At 42.8% G+C, this 22,218-nt stretch overlaps 1 protein-coding gene across 4 annotated transcripts in view; it reads right to left on the bottom strand.

Annotated features, from left to right (window-relative positions):
• LOC121578125 (centrosomal protein of 170 kDa-like) overlaps positions 1 to 22,218 on the bottom strand; it is a 63,293-nt gene that overhangs the window by 21,509 nt on the left and 19,566 nt on the right. For all 4 annotated transcript variants that reach the window (XM_045214046.1, XM_045214045.1, XM_045214047.1 and 1 more), the window contains exons 2-7: positions 21,329 to 21,476; positions 14,704 to 14,793; positions 12,176 to 12,254; positions 11,876 to 11,934; positions 10,200 to 10,383; positions 5,336 to 5,473 (exon numbers count right to left, since the gene is read on the bottom strand). In XM_045214046.1, the coding sequence (XP_045069981.1) occupies positions 5,336 to 5,473; positions 10,200 to 10,383; positions 11,876 to 11,934; positions 12,176 to 12,254; positions 14,704 to 14,793; positions 21,329 to 21,433 (655 nt within the window). In that variant the 5' untranslated portion in view covers positions 21,434 to 21,476. The remainder of the gene's footprint in view (positions 1 to 5,335; positions 5,474 to 10,199; positions 10,384 to 11,875; positions 11,935 to 12,175; positions 12,255 to 14,703; positions 14,794 to 21,328; positions 21,477 to 22,218) is intronic.

Below are 22,218 nucleotides of genomic sequence, written 5' to 3'. Positions count from 1 at the left end.
ATTCAGCTGTGTCTGTTCTGAGTCTCACCATTAGTCTGAATCAGTGTCTGAGGCCCTGGCAGAACACAGCCCTCTAAACAAAACAGGTCAGGCTGTGCTGTGGCACTGGCAGAACACAGCCCTCTAAACAAAACAGGTCAGGCTGTGCTGTGGCACTGGCAGACAGGCACAAAGCCATGTAGTGTCACTTTGAGAAGAACTGATGAGGAAGCCAATCAAAACCCTTTAGGCTACTTACTTAATAATGATTGTGTGACTTCATTTGATTATGTGGCAAGGCACTATGGGATGTGTAGACCATCTGGTTTATACGTATGACTGAAAATCCTCCTGAAAAGCCACAGGTGACCAAAGTTCAGGCAGAGGTGGCTCCCTCTTCAAAATGAAAGCCTCAGTTTGGAATCCCAGCAAACTATGTCCTTAAATTGAGTAATTAGCTAAAGAAAGGACTTCAGCAAGATACTTACTACAGACAATCTAGGTAATGAGAGTTCCAGTGTTGGAGAAAGCGGTTTGTTTCAGCGCTATGTGAAAGCTGGTGCAATGGCGTAACCCAATAGCCCAGAGTGACAATACATAAGGAGGGGGGCTGGGGCCAGCTACAACAGAGCCTATTCAACAGGACATGAGACCGTTCCTTTACACTACAGATGTAGAATCTTAATTTGATCACCCTGTTGCAGGATAGCTTTCCTGTAATGCAGTGTATTTGAGGCTTCTGAAGTGTATAATTTCCACTTTGGAATTTCAGTCTTGATTTTCCCTTATGAAAATGTCCATTAATTATAATCCACATAATAATACACATTTTCCTGTTGCTGCAGGATTATTTTCCTTCTGTAGCAAACTGGCTCAAATTAAGTCTCTCTACTAGTGGGGGACATATGCCCTCCTCACACTACTAAAAATAGCTATGGGAGAAGATAATAAACTGGCTCTTTGATGTGGGGAACTGTAACGTGTAACACTGGCTCTTTGATGTGGGGAACTGTAACGTGTAACACTGGCTCTTTGATGTGGGGAACTGTAACGTGTAACACTGGCTCTTTGATGTGGGGAACTGTAACGTGTAACACTGGCTCTTTGATGTGGGGAACTGTAACGTGTAACACTGGCTCTTTGATGTGGGGAACTGTACCCTGATTGTGTGCTTTATTTGGGCTCCCAAGAGACTATAATGCTGATTCATTATGAAGATTCCCTGACTAGATAAACTCAAGAGGCACTTGAGGCGGAGGGTGTGAGTGTGTTCAGATTCAGTGCAGTTTGAATGAGAAGATGGGGCAGTTTATATCTAATCATATAGAACTTCTTAACATTATCTATGCATCCTACAGACTTCAGCTCCCAATACTACCTTATAATACCATACCACCCAAGCTCATTGCAAGCTGTCTGCATTGCACACATATCATTTCCATTTAATGACCATGATTATAACGCCAGATCTGTTTTAATGCCACCATGGAGACATGGCTTACAATTACATAACATGGCTGTGTACTCTGTTGACACTTGGGACCCATAAGGGCTGTCACTGTGAAAGACTGGTCAGGTAGGCCCACTGTGTGTGACACATTCCTTGGGGATGCTGTCCATATTTACAACGTCTGACAGACCAGTCCACTGTCCTCTACTGTGGGCCTCTCAATAACCGAGATAAGGAGAGGTCAGTGGGTCACTACATGCTACCTACCTAGAGCACTGCTTCAATAAGTAAAATGAACACAGTAGTAATACCAACATCCATACGTTAATCCATTGTAATTTAATGGATTAACGTATGGGCGGCAGGTAGCTTAGTGGTTAAGAGCGTTGTGCCAGTAACCGAAAGGTCGCTGGTTCTAATCCCAGAGCCAACTAGGTGAAAAATCTGTCGATGTGCCCTTGAGCAAGGCACTTAACCCTAATTGCTCCTGTAAGTCGCTCTGGATAAGAGCGTCTGCTAAATAATGTAAAATGTAAATGTAAAAAAACTTTAATTCAAAGGTAGCCTCCAGAGCATATGAGCGGAGTGGAGCGGTGAGAATCTCAGCTCCTCGCTCACGGAGCTGTTTACCCTTCCGCTCCCCCTGCTCAAAGCCACATCAGGCCAGTCCGCTCGTTATCGCTCAGCGCTCAACACAGTTTGCATCGCGCTCCACTCAAATCGCCCCCCCCCGCTTGCTCCAAAAAATGAAAAAAATCTGCATGTATTTCACTTTTAGCTTAAACCACAGCCTTACCTCCCAAAGAACTAAAGAGCAACGACAACATTTTCCAAATATAAATGTTTTATTTCAAATTACAAATTAGGCCTAGCCTATGTAAGAAGGAATACACAAAAAGTCCTGTAAAATTAAATGAATCAATGGGCCTAATTATATAAATAAAAATATACATCAAAGTTTTAAAAGTAAATGAACTATTAGGCCAAAATTCTGATAACTGAACTTTTGCGCAGCGTGCACGTGGATTAAAATTTTAATTGGCTTATATCCATTGTCAAACTTTAAAATAAAATAACAAAAATTAATTGCTTTTCTTATCTACAGTTCTTTTGAGTTCACCTTCAAGAACACAAGTTTGGCCAATGTCTGAGGCTTCAGACTCATGCGGTGGTTTCTTGACAGCAGGCCAGCAGCGGAGAAAACCCTCTCTGCGCTCGCAGACCCGCTTGGGATGCTGAACACAATGCGAGCTACTTTAGCCAGGCAGGGAAACGACGTGGAGTTTTCTTTCCAAAATCGAATAACATCTGCGTCCGGGTTCTGTCTCGGGGATGAGAGGTAATTTTCGACTTCACCTTTGGCGTCTCCGGTTATGCGTAGCTGCTCGCTGAAGTATGACCCGAACAGGCAAGCTCTTTTTAGTTCAGGCTCGGGATTCAGGTCAGCGGCGGGTGGGGTGTCGGTCTCGGGTGTCCCGCTGGGAGCGTTCATTTCCTCAGCTTCTTTTATGAGGAGGTCGCGGACAGACTCATCTCGGATTATCCATTCTGTCTTGAAACGGGGATCTAACACTGATGCTAAAATTAGATGTTTATCAGTATAGTATATTCCATAGCGAATTGACACGTTGTTTGCCAATGTTTCTGCAAAAGCAGCGATGCCCATTGGAAGTGCAGCGTGAGTGTCATCGGTGAGCAGGGATTTGATTTCTGTGACAGCAGGGAGGATCATACCCAGGTTCCCCAGCTCCTTCTGCATTTTGTCTGTGAGGTCTGCCAGTGGTGTCAGCACACTGACAAGGTGCGTCAGCTGCCGTACTTGATTCAGGGTGATGTTAGCAACATTAGACTTGAGTTTGTTTTGCCATAACGGGTCTTTTTGGAACAACCGGATGAACGACTGAATCATCCGCAGCTGGCTGCTCCATCGAGTGGCGCAGGCATTTGTGGGGCGGACACCTAATTGGTCGGTTTCCTCTGTGTTCAGGGTGCTCTTGCGTACACTTTTCACCAGGTGCCCGACTTTCACTAACAGCCAATTCATGTTGGCGTGCTCGTTAACGGCGTCTTTGATCGCCAGCTGAAGCATGTGAATGGGGCATCTCAGATGTAAATTTGACACAGTAAAGTACTGATTTATCATACCTTCTACATTAGTGGTTATCACTTCCACATGGACTTGCGAGGGCGCAGGTGGTCCCTCATCCTCCTCTTCATGTTCTGCGCTGCTGCTGGCATCCGCGGTCACTTCACCCTCCGCCTCCTCTTCAGTGCCAGGGAGGAGGTTAAACGCATTGATCATGTTGCTGGCACTGTCAGTGACAACCCGAATCACACGTCGTTGCACATTCCAATATTTCAGTACACTTTCATACTTTTGGTAAATACGATCTGCGGTATGGTGCCCCTGTATGTGCTCACAGCCCAACAAAACCGTGTGCCCCCAGAACGTCCCATCAATGAAACTGGCTACGATGCCAAGGAAGCTGTGCCCTCTTCTACTGGTCCAAATGGCCGCTGACAGAACGAGCCCATCACCATTTTGCAGTAGGACTTGCAGTTTGGCTTCCATTTTTTCCAGGGCATGTGGCATGAGCGTGTCCCGTACGGTGTTGTAGCATGGGGGGGTGTAGCCCGGTTGAGCTGCGCTGGCGAAGAGTTGCATCCCTTCGCATTCTCCTTTACTCAGCGGTTCATAGTCCATGTAAATCATTTTTTAAAATGCTACATCCAGCTCTCTTTTTCTCTCCCTTGTTATGGTTGGGCCTTTGCGTGCAGTGAATACACTTTTGAATTCCTCAACCCTTTTCTCTTGTTGCTGCTGCTGCTCCTCTCGCTCTATAAAATACAAATTCATGGACGACACAAATTAAATTAAACGAACCATATATTAGGCCTACTTTGAATGACAAAACTAATTTGTTTGAATATTAGGCTATATTTACTTTACACTTTTGTTACAAGTTACCGTATTCAACTTGCTAACCTTTTGCTTTCTTCCCAGCGTGTTCACGTAGCACACTTTCGTGTTTTCGAGAGATGTGTCTTTTTAGATTCCAAAATGAATCTTTACTGACTGAAACGATGTCACCACATTCTTTTTCTTGTACCACATTATCATTGTTAGTTAGTTTTATATTAATAGTACACCTGTATGACTTCTCATTTTCCTTTTTGAAGTACTTGGTGAACTCCATTATTGAGCCCAATTTTGACTGAAAATAGTCTACTGTTGATGACTGTGCAAGACACAGATGGATTCTGAGTCAGGCTTGAGCATGCTTCAGACTCGTGGTGTGAGCGGTGCGAAATTGGAGCGGGCCATAGGGCAACGCTCCGTCCTTTTAAAAATGCTGCTCTGCGCTCTGTCCAAAATCCACCCGCTCCCGCTCCACTCCGCTCACATGCTCTGGTAGGGCCTACACTATGCATATTGTCTACACATGTCAATGATCACACAAATAAACTATCAAATTGCTTCAACTTACTGAGCTCCATGGTAGATGCAACCTCTTGAATACTTGAATTAAAATAAAAGTCCTCCAGGCTTTCCGATCACAAGCCTCAATGTATTCCAAAATGTTGTTGTTCCTAAGGGCTGCAGAGGACTGACTGCACTGCACTCTGACTGTTGTTAGTGTAAGGACAGCTCTATGGTCTAGTAGTCTAAGAGGTCTGGATGGACAATAATCATCCAGGAACATCTGCCACTTCAGAAAAAGAGATCCCAGGTAAAAAGATAGTTTATGTTGATTTGACCTCAAGCCATCAGGAATGTCATTTAATCATGTCCTAGAGTAGCTCATCTAATGTACTGTACATGTGTGCATGTATCTGATCATTTTGCCAACATTTGAAACATATCATTTCATACTTGAGATATGATGAGGTTATGTTGGTTCTTACCTGCTGCAGAGCTGTCATGCTTCTTCCCACACGTCTTGGTCTCCTGCTTGAAGGAGTTCTCGTCGTCTGCGTCCCCATCCCCCCACCAAGATGGCTGTCCATACAGAGGTGTTCCCCGGTGCGATGCTGCTATGTCCCCTATAACACAAACACAAGAGGTTTCACTAAATGTAGATTTAATGTATGACATTCATCAAGGGATGTTTGACAAGATAAATGAATGAAGTCAATCGACACAGTAACTGGCCAGTAGCTACTGTGATTGTTCCTGAGCAGCTGCACTGTGTCTTTTAATTAATCTGTCCTGGATGATGGGACTTGGAGCACTGGTTTGGCAGTGTAAGCAAGCACTGACTTTGCATATGAACAAAACCCAGAGCATGCACTAATTGCAGTGCACATTCACAGAGGACTGTGTTCAAAATGCCTAGAAATGCCTATTATTGCTGCAAGCTTGGTGAGGAGCTTTGCCTGCCTGCATAATATCTCCAGTTAACCTATGGTGGTGTGCTGCAGAGAGGATAGGGCACATACGGTGACTGACTGACTGCAGAGAGGATAGGGAACATACGGTGACTGTCTGACTGCAGAGAGGATAGGGAACATACGGTGACTGACTGACTGCAGAGAGGAAAGGGAACATACGGTGACTGACTGACTGCAGAGAGGATAGGGAACATACGGTGACTGTCTGACTGCAGAGAGGATAGGGCACATACGGTGACTGACTGACTGCAGAGAGGATAGGGAACATACGGTGACTGTCTGACTGCAGAGAGGATAGGGAACATACGGTGACTGACTGACTGCAGAGAGGAAAGGGAACATACGGTGACTGACTGACTGCAGAGAGGATAGGGAACATACGGTGACTGTCTGACTGCAGAGAGGATAGGGAACATACGGTGACTGACTGACTGCAGAGAGGATAGGGAACATACGGTGACTGACTGACTGCAGAGAGGAAAGGGAACATACAGTGACTGTCTGACTGCAGAGAGGAAAGGGAACATACAGTGACTGTCTGACTGCAGAGAGGAAAGGGAACATACGGTGACTGACTGACTGCAGAGAGGATAGGGAACATACGGTGACTGACTGACTGCAGAGAGGGAAGGGAACATACGGTGACTGTCTGACTGCAGAGAGGAAAGGGAACATACAGTGACTGTCTGACTCCAGAGAGGAAAGGGAACATACGGTGACTGCCTGCCTCTGAATCGGCAGGGGGGAATAACACATTAGCATTAAAAGGAAAATTAGCAGGCTACAATATCCAGGTGGCAGAGAAGAAGAGAAGGAGGAACACATGTAAACGCTTCCTGCATCGGGTAATAAAGGAGACATATGGGTGGATGTGGCTCCCCTATCGTTATAGGCCCTCTGCTGGAGGCCCCCACTGCAGATGTTGTAATTAAACACATAGTGGGTGGCAAGGCGGGTTAAATGTAATGTTGGTACACTGGACTCATGGGTTAAGCCTGATGCCCCATATGATAGTGTTAGATCATCTGTTGTTTTGATCCTGATCATATTAGACCAGGGTTCCCCAACTGGCGGCCCACGGGTGGTCTTATTTTTGCCCCCCCCCCCCAAGATTCTGAGCAAAAAAATTAAAATATACACTACCAGTCAAAAGTTTGGACACACCTACTCATTCAAGGGTTTTTCTAAATTTTTACTATTTTCTTCATTGTAGAATAATAGTGAAGACATCAAAACTATGAAATAACACATATGCAATCATGTAGTAACCAAAAAAAGTGTTAAACAAATCAAAATACATTTTATATTTGAGATTCTTCAAATAGCCACCCTTTGCCTTGATGACAGCTTTGCACACTATTGGCATTCTCTCAACCAGCTTCATGAGGTAGTCACATGGAATGCATTTCAATTAACAGGTGTGCCTTTTTAAAAGTTAATTTGTGGAATTTACTTCCGTCTTAATGCGTTTGAGCCAATCAGTTGTGTTGTGACAAGGTAGGGGAGGGTATACAGAAGATAGCCCTATTTGGTAAAAGACCAAGTCCATATTATGGCAAGAACAGCTCAAATAAGCAAAGAGAAACGACAGTCCATCATTACTTTAAGACATGAAGGTCAGTCAATCCGGAAAATGTCAAGGACTTTGAAAGTTTATTCAAGTGCAGTCGCAAAAACTATCAAGCGCTATGATGGAACAGGCTCTCATGAGGACCACCACAGGAATGGAAGACCCAGAGTTACCTCTGCTGCAGAGGATAAGTTCATTAGAGTTACTAGCTACAGAAATTGCAGCCCAAATAAATGCTTCACAGAGTTCAAGTAACAGACACATCTCAACATCAACTGTTCAGAGAAGACTGTGTGAATCAGACCTTCATGGTCGAATTGCTGCAAAGAAACCACAACTAAAGGACACCAATAATAAGAAGAGACCTGCTTGGGCCAAGAAACACGAGCAATGGACATTAGACCAGTGGAAATGTGTCCTTTGGTCTGGAGTCCAAATTTGAGATTTTTGGTTCCAACCGCGGTGGCTTTGTGAGACACGGTGTGGGTGAATGGATGATGTCCGCATGTGTAGTTCCCACCGTAAAGCATGGAGGAGGAGGTGTTATGGTGTGGGGGTACTTTGCTGGTGACACTGTCAGTGATTTATTTAGAATTCAAGGCACACTTAACCAGCATGGCTACCACAGCATTCTGCAGCGATATGCCATCCCAGCTGGTTTACGCTTAGTGGGACTATCATTTGTTTTTCAACAGGACAATGATCCAACACACCTCCAGGCTGTGTAAGGGCTATTTTACAAAGAAGGAGAGTGATGGAGTGCTGCATCAGATGACCTGGCCTCCGCAATCCCCCGACCTCAACCCAATTGAGATGGTTTGGGATGAGTTGGACCGCAGAGTGAATGAAAAGCAGCCAACAAGTGCTCAGCATATGTGGGAATTCCTTCAAGACTGTTGGAAAAGCATTCCATGTGAAGCTGGTTGAGAGAATGCCAAGAGTGTGCAAAGCTGTCATCAAGGCAAAGGGTGGCTAATTTGAAGAATCTCAAATATAAAATATATTTTGATTTGTTTAACACTTTTTTGGTTACTACATGATTCCATATGGGTTATTTCATAGTTTTGATGTCTTCACTATTATTCTACAATGTAAAAGTAAAGAAATACCCTTGAATGAGTAGGTGTGTCCAAACTATTGACTGGTAGTGTATATTATTTTTAGAGATAATTTTCATTGTTGGACATAAAAGACTGTAAAAACACCAGGAAATCATCTCCAAGTGATTCTTATTTTGGAAATATGTTCCCAATTATTCCCACGCATAATAGAGAGACACGTGATCGTATACAAATGTAAGCAAGGTTTGAAATGATTATGTTTTAGTCAAATATTATATCTGTTTGGGCTTCTTGCGGTGAAGTTGCAGTCTACAAATGATTTGTAATTATTTTCCAGCCCCCTGACCATCCGCTCAAGAAAAAAATCAGCCCGTGGCTGAATCTAGGTGATGATCTAGAGACTATGGCCATGGCTAAAGTCATTAATTAAGGACATCCTCTCATGTATCAGAACAAACTACTCAATCCATAGGGATCAAACCGTTTGGATGTTCCTTTAAATGTTAGTCATTTAGCAGACGCTTATATCCAGAGCGATTTACAGGAGCAATTAGGGATAAGTGCCTTGCTGAAGGGCACATCGACAGATTTTTCACCTAGTCAGCTCAGGGATTCGAACCAGCGACTAGGGTTTTCCCCAAAGAATATAAGAGGGCGCTGCACCACCTTGTGGACTGGCTGCACCACTTTATTTGTTATAATTTAAGCAAATGTCTTGCTCTAGATTGCAGGAAATGGGATTTACAGGTGTTCAAAAACACAAAAATCTCTAATTCCAAAGGGGGGCACTGCCCCACTACTGCCGCCTCAGGTAACCTAAAAGGCCAATGCATAGCAAAGGAGCCCTCTGACATTCCTAATGTAATGACAATGAACCATGTACTGTATGTCACAATCCAAAAGCCATGGTTCCCCTGTTAAAGTCCTTCTGTAATACAGTAGCTATTCAACTCCCACAGCTGTACTAACTACTGTAAGCGTACTGAACACCACAAAAATATCCACTGCTACCCACACCAACACCAGCATAAGCTCTCCCTCCAGCTGAGTGACTTGACTATAGAGCATAAACGATGCAAGTGTAGGAGACATTCTGCCTGTCTACTGCACAGGGAGAGATGGGAGCACCTGCAGCCTCTCTACTGCATCCTGTAGATAAATATAGCTATTTACACATATAGCTCTTTACACACTGGTTGAATCAATGTTGTTTCCACGTCATTTCAATGAAATTACGTTGAACCAAAAGACGTTGAATTGCCGTCTTTGCCCAGTGGCTACTGATAGTGGGACCAGGAGCATGCTGGGCTGGCCAATCAGATACGACACCCCAGTGGTCCAGGACAGTAGCTCAGATTAGTGTGATGTTTTTAATGACAATGTGCCCTAAACCCTCACTCTTTTATTACAGACAATAGATCAACAGAAAAGTCTCCATAAGAGACAGGCAGTGAAATGTTTATTAGTCTTTTAGATGACTGACAGTCCATTCATGTGTATCTACTGTCCAATCTATGGTAGGATCAGGACATTCATTGCTTCCTCATTCAGAATACTGATTCTAAAATGCTATCCTTATAAAATGGAATTATGAATCTAGTCACGACTCGGATGCAGATATTTCTTATTTCCAAATACTGTGTCATGATTGAATACCCTGAAATATCCCATTCATTATTTCCCTGAAATGACTGGGTCATACCGTACAATATACATGTCATCTCTTATATGTGCTTCCTGCTCTCACCTGCCATCTTGTCATCTCCCTTGTGTGATTCAGCAGGTTTGGCCGATGGCTCCATGGTGGTCCCCTCGGCTGCCTTGCTCTCGGCTGGTCTGGGGGTCTTAGTAGGGGACTTGGCAGGTGACTTGGAAGGCTCAACCTTGGAGGGCTTCATAGCCAGCTGGAGCTGGCTGGTGAACTTCTCATGCTGAAGGAGGGAGGGAGGGAGGGAGGGAGGGAGGGAGGGAGGGAGGGAGGGGGGAACACCGTCAGAGCCCAAAATATCATATTTCATCTAATGCTGACACACACACAGCTCAAAGTTATATTTGCATGATATAATCTCATGAACCTACAGTGCCTTCAGAAAGTATCCATACCCCTTGACTTATTCCACAATTTGTTGTGTTCCAGCCTGAATTCAAAATTGATTAAATTGATATTTTTCTCACCCATCTACACACAATACTCCATAATGAAAAAGTGAAAATGTATTGAAAATGAAATACAGAAATATCTCATTTACATAAGTATTCACACCCCTGAGTCAATACTTTGTAGAAGCACCTTTGGCAGCGATTACAGCTGTGAGCTTTCAGGTTAAGTCTCTAAGAGCTTTCCACACCTGGATTGTGCAACATTTGCCCATTATTATTTTCAAAATTCTTCATGTATTGCCATACTTACAAATAGATTTAAGTCAAAACTGTAACTTGGCCACTCAGAAACATTCACTGTCTTCTTGGTAAGCAAGTCCCAGTGTCTGGTGGAAAGCAGACTGAATCAGGTTTTCCTCTAGGATTTTGCCTGTGCTTAGCTCCATTACGTTTGTTTTTTATCCTGAAAAACTCCTCAGTCCTTACCAATTACAAGCATACCCATTACATGATGCAGCCACTCTATGCTTGAAATTTGAAGAGTGGTACTCAGTAATGTGTTGTATTGTATTTGCCCCAAACATAATACTTTTGTATTCAGGACAAAAAGTTCATTGCTTTGCCACATTCTTTGCAGTATTACTTTAGTTGTTGCAAACAGGATGCATGTTTTGGAATATTTTCTCCTATCACAGCCATTAAACTCTGTAGCTGTTTTAAAGTCACCATTATTCTCATGGTGAAATCCCTGAGCGGTTTCCTTCCTCTCCGGCAACTGAGTTAGGAAGGACGCCTGTATCTTTGTTGTGACTGGGTGTATTGATACACCATCCAAAGTGTAATTAATAACTTCAGCATGTAATTAATAACTTTTTACCTATCAATAGGTCCCCTTCTTTGCGAGGCATTGGAAAATCTCCCTGGTCTTTGTGGTTGAATCTGTTTGAAATTCACTCCTCGACTGAGGAACCTTACAAATAATTGTATGTGTGGGGTACAGAGATGAGGTAGTCATTCAAAAATGTTGAAAAAGTTGAGGGGTGTGAATACTTTCTGAAGACACTGTACTTACAGACATGTTGTTATACTATGGTATAACTGTTGCTATTTCATATTTATCAGAAATTAGCACCCCTGATACCCCTGGTATTGAGTATAACATATATATTATGATATAGAGCGCCTTCAAATAGTATTCACACCCCTTTACTTTTTCCACATTCTGATGTGTTACAAAGTGTGAAAAGGTTACATACATGCAATCCCAGCACAACATGTAAAGGGTTGTATGTAGTTTGTCGTATATTGTGTGTAGTGTCCTACCTGCAGAGCCTCGTCTGGGACAGTCATCTCCCCTCGCACCACCGTGAACAGGTTGATATGTGAAACAGGTTAAGGGAATACACTTTCACACTGTTTGCATCTATCCTCACAGCCACTTCATTATACACACAACAGTCAGGCCGAAGCCACAGTGGATGACAGATTGACATTTACAGATTATACATCTTGACAAATGATCAGTGGACAAGAGCAATTAAATGAACAGATGCTTCATGTCTGTTTAGATTGCAGTAATGTTGTGTCATTAAAGTTTTAAGGACTGAATGATTGAAAGGATATCATATCCAAACCTCAGCTTGTCATCAATCTTTAAAGTGATATACATCTGCTCCTGGATTCGGACATCATTCACAAATGTCTGTGTGGAGAGAAAATAGGAAAAACATGTTTGTAAGGATTTGAGGCACATTATAAATAGCACATGATAAATTCACTGCCCTTTGACTTTCTCCAGTGCAAGGCGGGCCAGCCCAGTTTTCATTGCTTAAAACCCTTGTGGCTCAGACTTGAGTTACATAATGAATTTAGGGAAACTGTTCCCATTACACTTCATTTCAGGCTACACTTAATCCAGAATATAATCAAATTACCTTTCATTCTCAGTTACAAATCATCACAAACCTGCAGGCAAAAGGTGATGGCTAGAAATTGGATCAGGGTTGTATTACATCAGGACTGTAAAAATCTTAAGTAAATGTGATTTCTGGCTTTCTTGCAGGTCTCTCCAACCTCCCATAACAACCAGCCATAGTGCCATTATAAAAGGAAAGATTGCCTTAAATACTCAGGTGATGTGAAAAATGTCAGCTGGGGCCTGTTTATGGAAGGTATGTCGGCTGATGAGGCCTGTTTATGGAAGGTATGTCAGATGATGGGGCCTGTTTATGGAAGGTATGTCAGCTGATGGGGCCTGTTTATAGAAGGTATGTCAGATGATGGGGCCTGTTTATGGAAGGTATGTCAGCTGATGGGGCCTGTTTATGGAAGTTATGTCAGCTGATGGGGCCTGTTTATGGAAGGTATGTCAGATGATGGGGCCTATTTATGGAAGGTATGTCAGATGATGGGGCCTATTTATGGAAGGTATGTCAGCTGATGGGGCCTGTTTATGGAAGGTATGTCAGATGATGGGGCCTGTTTATGGAAGGTATGTCAGCTGATGGGGCCTGTTTATGGAAGGTATGTCAGATGATGGGGCCTGTTTATGGAAGGTACGTCAGCTGATGGGGCCTGTTTATGGAAGGTATGTCAGATGATGGGGCCTGTTTATGGAAGTTATGTCAGATGATGGGCCCTGTTTATGGAAGGTATGTCAGATGATGGGGCCTGTTTATGGAAGGTATGTCAGATGATGGGGCCTGTTTATGGAAGGTATGTCAGCTGATGGGGCCTGTTTATGGAAGGTATGTCAGATGATGGGGCCTGTTTATGGAAGTTATGTCAGATGATGGGCCCTGTTTATGGAAGGTATGTCAGATGATGGGGCCTGTTTATGGAAGGTATGTCAGCTGATGGGGCCTGTTTATGGAAGGTATGTCATATGATGGGGCCTGTTTATGGAAGGTATGTCAGATGATTGAGCCTGTTTATGGAAGGTATGTCAGCTGATGGGGCCTGTTTATGGAAGGTATGTCAGATGATGGGGCCTGTTTATGGAAGGTATGTCCGCTGATGGGGCCTGTTTATGGAAGGTATGTCAGCTGATGGGGCCTGTTTATGGAAGGTATGTCAGATGATGGGGCCTGTTTATGGAAGGTATGTCCGCTGATGGGGCCTGTTTATGGAAGGTATGTCAGCTGATGGGGCCTGTTTATGGAAGGTATGTCGGCTGATGGGGCCTATTTATGGAAGGTATGTCAGATGATGGGTGCAGAGCAGAGCCAGGAAAACACTGGCAGCTCTGGCCTCACTGACCAAGCATTTTCAATCATCACTGACACTGATTAAGTTTCCTGACTCTGTGCCTGTCTCTGTCTGACCTCTAAATAGTGTGACAGAATTTGATGAAGGGGACAAGAGGTACTTTTTTCTACCTGGGTCCTTCATGGAGAGTATAAAAAGAAAAATCACCATATTTTTTAAATAGTCACAAGTCCTGTTTAAAGTCACTCTAAAAGTTAAACTAAATTGGGTAGTCTAAGTGTTAGCTGAGAGGTGGTTACAGTGTATAGTTAGAAGATACAGTTATGACTGTATACTAGCTGTTGTTGCTATCAGAATTTATCAGAACAGTGTCCTGGACAGACAGATTGAACATACACTGTTGACTTCCCTTATGATTCAAGATCTATCCTAAAGATGAGTAAGATGTGCAGGGCATTCAGCAGTCAGGCTCTGATTGGCCCAGCATGGGATGTAGTGCTACTTCCTGTCGCCACGGGCCCTCGGATGGCGGGGGAGGAATCCTGAAGCATGACTCAGGAGGAAGAGCTTATGACTCCAGCTTCCTGCTTGGGAGAATGCTTCACAGTTGTTCCAGGCTAGTGGGTTAGCCTACACACTGAGCAATCAGCAGAACTAGGACAACTAACACATGACTCACACACACCATGTGACAGGAAGAGCTCTAAAACATGGTTTAACTCTACCGTGAAAAGTTTATGGTGTAGAATAAAGGGGCACGTCATTTGAAAATGCATTATGTTAATGCCATGTGACACACATTTACAGGTGAGGTAATAAACAGCCCTGTCAATTCCTCTCAAGTCAAAGCTGGAGCAAAATGTATTGGCCTAAAGATGTAGCACAACCTCTGACCCTTTTACATGCCTTCTCCTCCTCTACCCGTTCACCCTTCTTTAACTCACCCCGTTCAGGCTGCCCAGGTCCTTGACTTTGTGCTCATCGCTGATCACCTCATAGTTGATGACTGCATGCTGCTTGTCAACACTCCGCGACTGTAAACACAAACCCAACAGTCCCAGTCAGTAATGGTGTTACACATTGTTGAATGGTAACTTGATATCAATGCTGAACTTGAAATGTTTTTGCTATGATGATAACAGTGTGTGCTGTGATAGTTTAAACATCAACCTTGTGGCAATGTCAGTGTTTGGAGGAGGAATAACATTTATTGTTAACACAATTCTGCTTTGAGGTCAGATTATATTTTTGCAACACAGAGGTATGTATATTTCCATTTATAAGGCAGTTAGGCCCTGTTTTATTCTCCCACAGACAGAGATGGAAGCACAAACACACACCAAGACAGATACAACATGTAGGGGAAGTGGAGGGAGGAAGAGAGATAGTATAGATGTTTTCTCCAGAGAGCGCCTCATCAGCTCAGTAGAGTGGGATTTATTTAAAGCGTCTATACTACCACCTTTATGGAATGGATCAGGGATGTGCACTAAACAACACAATCAGCATCTCTAGATTCAACGCCAAATTATCAGCATCTCTAGATTCAATGCCAAATTATCAGCATCTCTAGATTCAATGCCAAATTATCAGCATCTCTAGATTCAAGCCAAATTATCAGCATCTCTAGATTCAATGCCAAATGATCAGCATCTCTAGATTCCATGCCAAATTATCAGCATCTCTAGATTCAAAGCCAAATTATCAGCATCTCTAGATTCAATGCCAAATTATCAGCATCTCTAGATTCAATGCCAAATTATCAGCATCTCTAGATTCAATGCCAAATTATCAGCATCTCTAGATTCAATGCCAAATTCAGCTCACAATTCAAATTGTCATGAGTCATGGCACCATCATAATAGCACTATGGATGAAGGACACATGGAGAGTTCTCACACAGAGCAGATACAAACAGAGAGAAGAGGCCTTTCTGATGTCGCTCCATGCCAAGTAGCCTAGGTCTGAATAATACGGTCTTTATAAACCAGTCCGTTTCGAAGCTGTAAGGAAATAAGTGGTTATATGTTTAACTGCAGGTATGGCTAACCGATGTGTGGCAGATATCCAAAATTCTGTGTGCATAACTCGAGTTTTCACACAAATCTTCCATTGACATCAATGCATGACTCACAATCATCAAGTTACTGTAAGCTCACATATCTGGAATAAGGATCCCAACCTGAACTGAGAGAAAAAGAGAGGCCTGCTGGGAGCTTCATCTCCAACCCCCTGCAACTAATCTCTGTGTGCCACACTGCATGTCTGATATCAGGGCTCGTTTGATCTGGCCTATCTGTAATGAAGACACACAGCCCTGCAAGCATGCAACCGCTCACCTACAGTTTCTCCCAGTTCCACACTGCAGAGGAGATATCATATCAAGCATCCACACAGAGAGCTACATCATCCACACGCAGGCCTACTGGAATCTTCTCTGTTCTCTCTCTGTTCAGAGCATGAAAACATGTGATTCAGGAGAATGAAGCGAGAGGGAGTGTATACTAAAGCATGCATGTCAGTGCTGGATTTGAAGTAACTAAGTGTCATGGTGAAAATGACTTGTTATATATAAGTGTAAAATATAACACAGTGTTTATACTAACATAAGTCTACTGTAGATAGCATAGCCTATTGTAGAAAACAGCATGAGAGATGAATGCCTTCGTGGAATAAATCATTTCAAACATAAACATGACCCTTTGATTTGACTTTTACTAACTAGAAGTGGTCTAGTGGGAGTGGTCCAGATTTGACTTTTACTAACTAGTAGTGGCCTAGTGGGAGTAGTCCAGATTTGACTTTTACTAACTAGTAGTGGCCTAGTGGGAGTGGTCCAGATTTGACTTTTACTAACTAGTAGTGGCCTAGTGGGAGTGGTCCAGATTTGACTTTTACTAACTAGTAGTGGCCTAGTGGGAGTAGTCCAGATTTGACTTTTACTAACTAGTAGTGGCCTAGTGGGAGTGGTCCAGATTTGACTTTTACTAACTAGTAGTGGCCTAGTGGGAGTGGTCCAGATTTGACTTTTACTAACTAGTAGTGGCCTAGTGGGAGTGGTCCAGATTTGACTGTTACTAACTAGTAGTGGCCTAGTGGGAGTGGTCCAGATTTGACTGTTACTAACTAGTAGTGGCCTAGTGGGAGTAGTCCAGATTTGACTGTTACTAACTAGTAGTGCTGGCACTCTGAACTGCTTGTTCTTTAGAAGCCATTTAGCCATTGGTACCTTCTAACTCCTATTGGAGATGTGCTGATGTATTAATGACCTGCTGCTTAATTATAGACTTATTAGTAGACAGGGACAAACTGAGGTTTGAGGAGGTTGAATGAGGACTCTTTGATTAGTGTCTCCAACAGTGTTTGTGAAGCCAGGGTTTGTGAAGCCAGGGTTTGTGAAGCCAGGGTTTGTGAAACCAGTGTTTGTGAAGCCAGTGTTTGTGAAGCCAGGGTTTGTGAAGCCAGGGTTTGTGAAGCCAGGGTTTGTGAAGACAGGGTTTGTGAAGGCAGTGTTTGTGAAGCCAGGGTTTGTGAAGGCAGGGTTTGTGAAGAAAGGGTTTGTGAAGCCAGGGTTTGTGAAGGCAGGGTTTGTGTAGCCAGGCTTTGTGAAGCCAGTGTTTGTGAAGCCAGGGTTTGTGAAGGCAGGGTTTGTGAAGCAAGGGTTTGTGAAGCCAGGGTTTGTGAAGGCAGGGTTTGTGTAGCCAGGCTTTGTGAAGCCAGGGTTTGTGAAGGCAGTGTTTGTGAAGCCAGGGTATGTGAAGCCAGGGTTTGTGAAGGCATGGTTTGTGAAGAAAGGGTTTGTGAAGCCAGGGTTTGTGAAGGCAGGGTTTGTGTAGCCAGGCTTTGTGAAGCCAGGGTCTGTGAAGGCAGTGTTTGTGAAGCCAGGGTTTGTGAAGCCAGGGTTTGTGAAGCCAGGGTTTGTGAAAGCAGGGTTTCAAGTGTCTCAGAGTTAAGGACTGAAGCATTGTCGGTATTGCCACACACAGGCAACTCAGTTCCTTGAAAATAAATGTACTCGTCGTTATACAGAGTCAGGGCCTGGCAGAAAGAGGACAGGCAATAAGTAAACCTGGCCAGTGAGTAATCAACTACTTAAGTTGCCGTGGAATGTGTAATTTAGTTAGATTCAGAGTTGACATCAAGGAGCACGGAAAGTACATTCATATCTTCTATTTAAGTTGTACTGTGACTACTTTTTTAAGGGTTGACCTACAACCAATAGGTTTAACAATTTGTTTTACTACCATTGCTGTTGCTTTGAAACCTACACTACCATTCAAACGTTTTGCTTTACTACCATCCTTCAAACTTTGCTTTCGTCAAAGAATCCTCCATTTGCAGCAATTACAGCCTTGCAGACCTTTGGCATTCTAGTTGTCAATTTGTTGAGGTAATCTGAAGAGATTTCACCCCATGCTTCCTGAAGCATCTCCCACAAGTTGGAATGGCTTGATGGGCACTTCTTACGTACCATATGGTCAAGATGCTCCCACAACAGCTCAATAGGGTTGAGCTCCAGTGACTGTGCTGGCCACTTCATTATAGACAGAATACCAGCTGACTGCTTCTTCCCTAAATAGTTATTGCATAGTTTGGAGCTGTGCTTTGGGTCATTGTCCTGTTGTAGGAGGAAATTGGCTCCAATCAAGCGCCGTCCACAGGGTATGGCATGGAATTGCAAAATGGAGTGATAGCCTTCCTTCTTCAAGATCCCTTTTACCATGTACAAATCTCCCACTTTACCACCACCAAAGCACCCCCAGACCATCACATTGCCTCCACCATGCTTGACAGATGGCATCAAGCACTCATCCAGCATCTTTTTATTTGGTCTGCGTCTCACAAATGTTCTTCTTTGTGATCCGAACACCTCAAACTTCGATTCGTCTGTCCATAACACTTTTTTCCAATCTTCCTCTGTCCAGTATCTGTGTTCTTTTGCCCATCTTAATCTTTTATTTTTATTGGCCTGTCTGAGATATGGCTTTTTCTTTGCAACTCTGCCTAGAAGGTCAGCATCCCGGAGTCGCCTCTGCACTGTTGACGTTGAGACTGGTGTTTTGTGGGTACTATTTAATGAAGCTGCCAGTTGAGGACCTGTGAGGCGTCTGTTTCTCAAACTAGACACTAATGTATTTGTCCTCTTGCTCAGTTGTGCACCGGGGCCTCCCACTCCTCTTTCTATTCTGGTTAGAGCCAGAATTGTTCTGTTCTGTGAAGGGAGTAGTACACAGCATTGTACGAGATCTTCAGTTTCTACCAATTTCTCGCATGGAATAGCCTTCATTTCTCAGAACAAGAATAGACTGACGAGTTTCAGAAGAAAGTTATTTGTTTCTGGCCATTTTGAGCCTGTAATCTAACCCACAATTAATGATGCTCCAGATACTCAACTAGTCTCAAGAAGGCCAGTTAATCAGCACAAGAGTTTTCAGCTGTGCTAACATAATTGCAGAAGGGTTTTCTAATGATCAATTAGCCTTTTAAAATGATAAACTTGGATTAGCAAACACAATGTGCCAGTGGAACACAGGACTGTTTGTTGCTGATAATGGGCCTCTGTACGCCTATGTAGATATTCCATTAAAAATCAGCAGTTTCCAGCTACAATAGCCATTTACAACATTAACAATGTCTACACTGTATTTCTGATCAATTTGATGTTATTTTAATGGACAAAAAAATTGCTTTTCTTTCGAAAACAAGGAAATGTCGAAGTGACCCCAAACTTTTGAACGGTAGTGTATGTCTAAGGCCTAGATTCAATCCGTAACGCTGAAGATCCACACTGTAGCGCAATTTAAATTGATAGGTAATTTCCCAAATGAGTTGACATATGAAGCGTTTACAGTGAATGCAGTCTCTTGCCTTTAAATTTGACTCGTGCAATACCATGGATCTTCCGCGATATGGATTGAATAGAGCTCTAATAATATTCTATGATATATGCTGCTACACTACACCCATTCTCCAGCAGCCACTCTACTTCCTATGGAGCCCTCCTGTCTGGATGGACCTAACTCAACATGTATCTGCCCCACTTTCTATAAATATCTGTCTGACACACACACATACACACACGCACACTTGCACACGCACACATGCACAAACAGACACACACACACAGACGTAGACACACACACACTAGGGTGTATGTATTATATCGTGTTGTGTTGTATCATGTTGTGTTGTGTCACATTGTGTTGTATCATGTTGTGTTGTATCATATTGTGTTGTGTTGTGTCACATTGTGTTGTATCATGTTGTGTTGTATCATGTTGTGTTGTGTTGTATCATGTTGTGTTGTGTTGTATCATGTTGTTTTGTGTTGTATCATGTTGTGTTGTGTTGTATCATGTTGTGTTGTATCATGTTGTGTTGTATCATGTTGTGTTGTATCATGTTGTGCTGTATCATGTTGTGTTGTATCATGTTGTGTTGTGTTGTATCATGTTGTGTTGTATCATGGTGTGTTGTGTTGTATCATGTTGTGTTGTATCATGTTGTTTTGTGTTGTATCATGTTGTGTTGTGTTGTGTCACATTGTGTTGTGTTGTGTCACATTGTGTTGTATCATGTTGTGTTGTGTTGTATCATGTTGTGTTGTATCGTGTTGTGTTGTATCATGTTGTGTTGTATCATGTTGTGTTGTATCATGTTGTTTTGTGTTGTATCATGTTGTGTTGCATCATGTCGTTTTGTGTTGTATCATGTTGTGTTGTGTTGTATCATGTTGTGTTGTATCATGTTGTTTTGTGTTGTATCATGTTGTGTTGTATCATGTTGTTTTTGTGTTGTATCATGTTGTGTTGTGTTGTATCATGTTGTGTTGTATCATGTTGTTTTGTGTTGTATCATGTTGTGTTGTATCATGTTGTGTTGTGTTGTATCATGTTGTGTTGTATCATGTTGTGTTGTGTTGTATCATGTTGTGTTGTATCATGTTGTGTTGTATCATGTTGTGTTGTATCATGTTGTGTTGTATCGTGTTGTGTTGTATCATGTTGTGTTGTATCATGTTGTGTTGTATCTTGTTGTGTTGTGTTGTATCATGTTGTGTTGTGTTGTATCATGTTGTGTTGTATCATGTTGTGTTGTATCATGTTGTGTTGTGTTGTATCATGTTGTGTTGTATCATGTTGTGTTGTAACAGGTTGTGTTGTGTTGTATCTTGTTGTATCATGTTGTATCGTGTTGTGTTGTATTGTGTTGTGTTGTATCATGTTGTGTTATGTTGTATCGTGTTGAATCATGTTGTGTTGTATCATGTTGTGTTGTAACAGGTTGTGTTATGTTGTATCGTGTTGTATCATGTTGTGTTGTATCATGTTGTGTTGTAACAGGTTGTGTTGTGTTGTATCTTGTTGTATCATGTTGTATCGTGTTATGTTGTATCGTGTTGTGTTGTATCATGTTGTGTTGTATCATGTTGTTTTGTGTTGTATCATGTTGTGTTGTATCATGTTGTGTTGTATCATGTTGTGTTGTATCATGTTGTGTTGTATCATATTGTGTTGTATCATGTTGTGTTGTATCATATTGTGTTGTATAAATTGGAGCCATGCTCACCTGCAGCATGAGTTCGCAGTCGTCTCGGCCGACGAAGATCATCTCCCGGGGCAGACGGTGACGAGTGCCCCCGCTGTTTACCAGGAACCATGATGTGAGACTCATCTCTGCTACGGCTCTACGCTACTCACTCCAACCATATGTCAAACTGAGAGAGAGAGAGAGAGAGAGAGAGACGGAAATATAGGGGTAAATTAGGAAAGAAGAAGAGCGAGAGAGAAGAAGTAAAATGTATATACAAAACAGCTCTGTCCCAAAAACATTCTTGCATCCCCCTCAAGCAGAGAGGGTCTGGAGTAGCCATGTGTTGACGGGCGCTAGGTCAGTCTGAGAAAGATACATCCTCCTAGCTGTGTCTACCCTGGTTGGCCCTGATCATTGCCAGATGCTACAGTAAGTAATGTAAGAATCTTGGCTGAGCGTGAGCAACCCACCCCAAGATGCTGTTTCTTCTTCTTCTGTTGGACTGAAAAGGAGGTCAGATAGAGCAGTTCCAAGTTCCAACTGTTCAGGGTTTAGGGCACAACTGCCTGACATACAAATGTACAAACCCCCTCCTCCATGACCTCTTGAAAGTCACAACACTGTGAAACATCTTTAATTTACCGTGACTATGGGAAAGGTACCCAACTTACCATTGTTAGTTCCATACTCCCTTCTGCGTGCTGTGTTTAACTGTTTGTTTAAACAGAAATGTCCGGCTACAGAGAGGGTTGCATGCTGACACCAGAAACTGGAAGAGCTCACTGCCATTTTGCAGCCTCTAATGCCAAGTAACGTCAATCATAGGATAGATTAAACACTTAATAATTATCTCAACTTTTACTTCTCTGACCTCTTTAGTAACTCTACTTAATAAATGCTCATTAAAAATACACGAAGGGCTAATT

This window comes from Coregonus clupeaformis, unplaced genomic scaffold (genome assembly GCF_020615455.1).
Source record: "Coregonus clupeaformis isolate EN_2021a unplaced genomic scaffold, ASM2061545v1 scaf0192, whole genome shotgun sequence".
Classification (NCBI taxonomy): Eukaryota; Metazoa; Chordata; class Actinopteri; order Salmoniformes; family Salmonidae; genus Coregonus; species Coregonus clupeaformis.
Note: the sequence above shows the minus strand (reverse complement) of the source record. Positions and strands in the feature narration are given on the sequence as shown.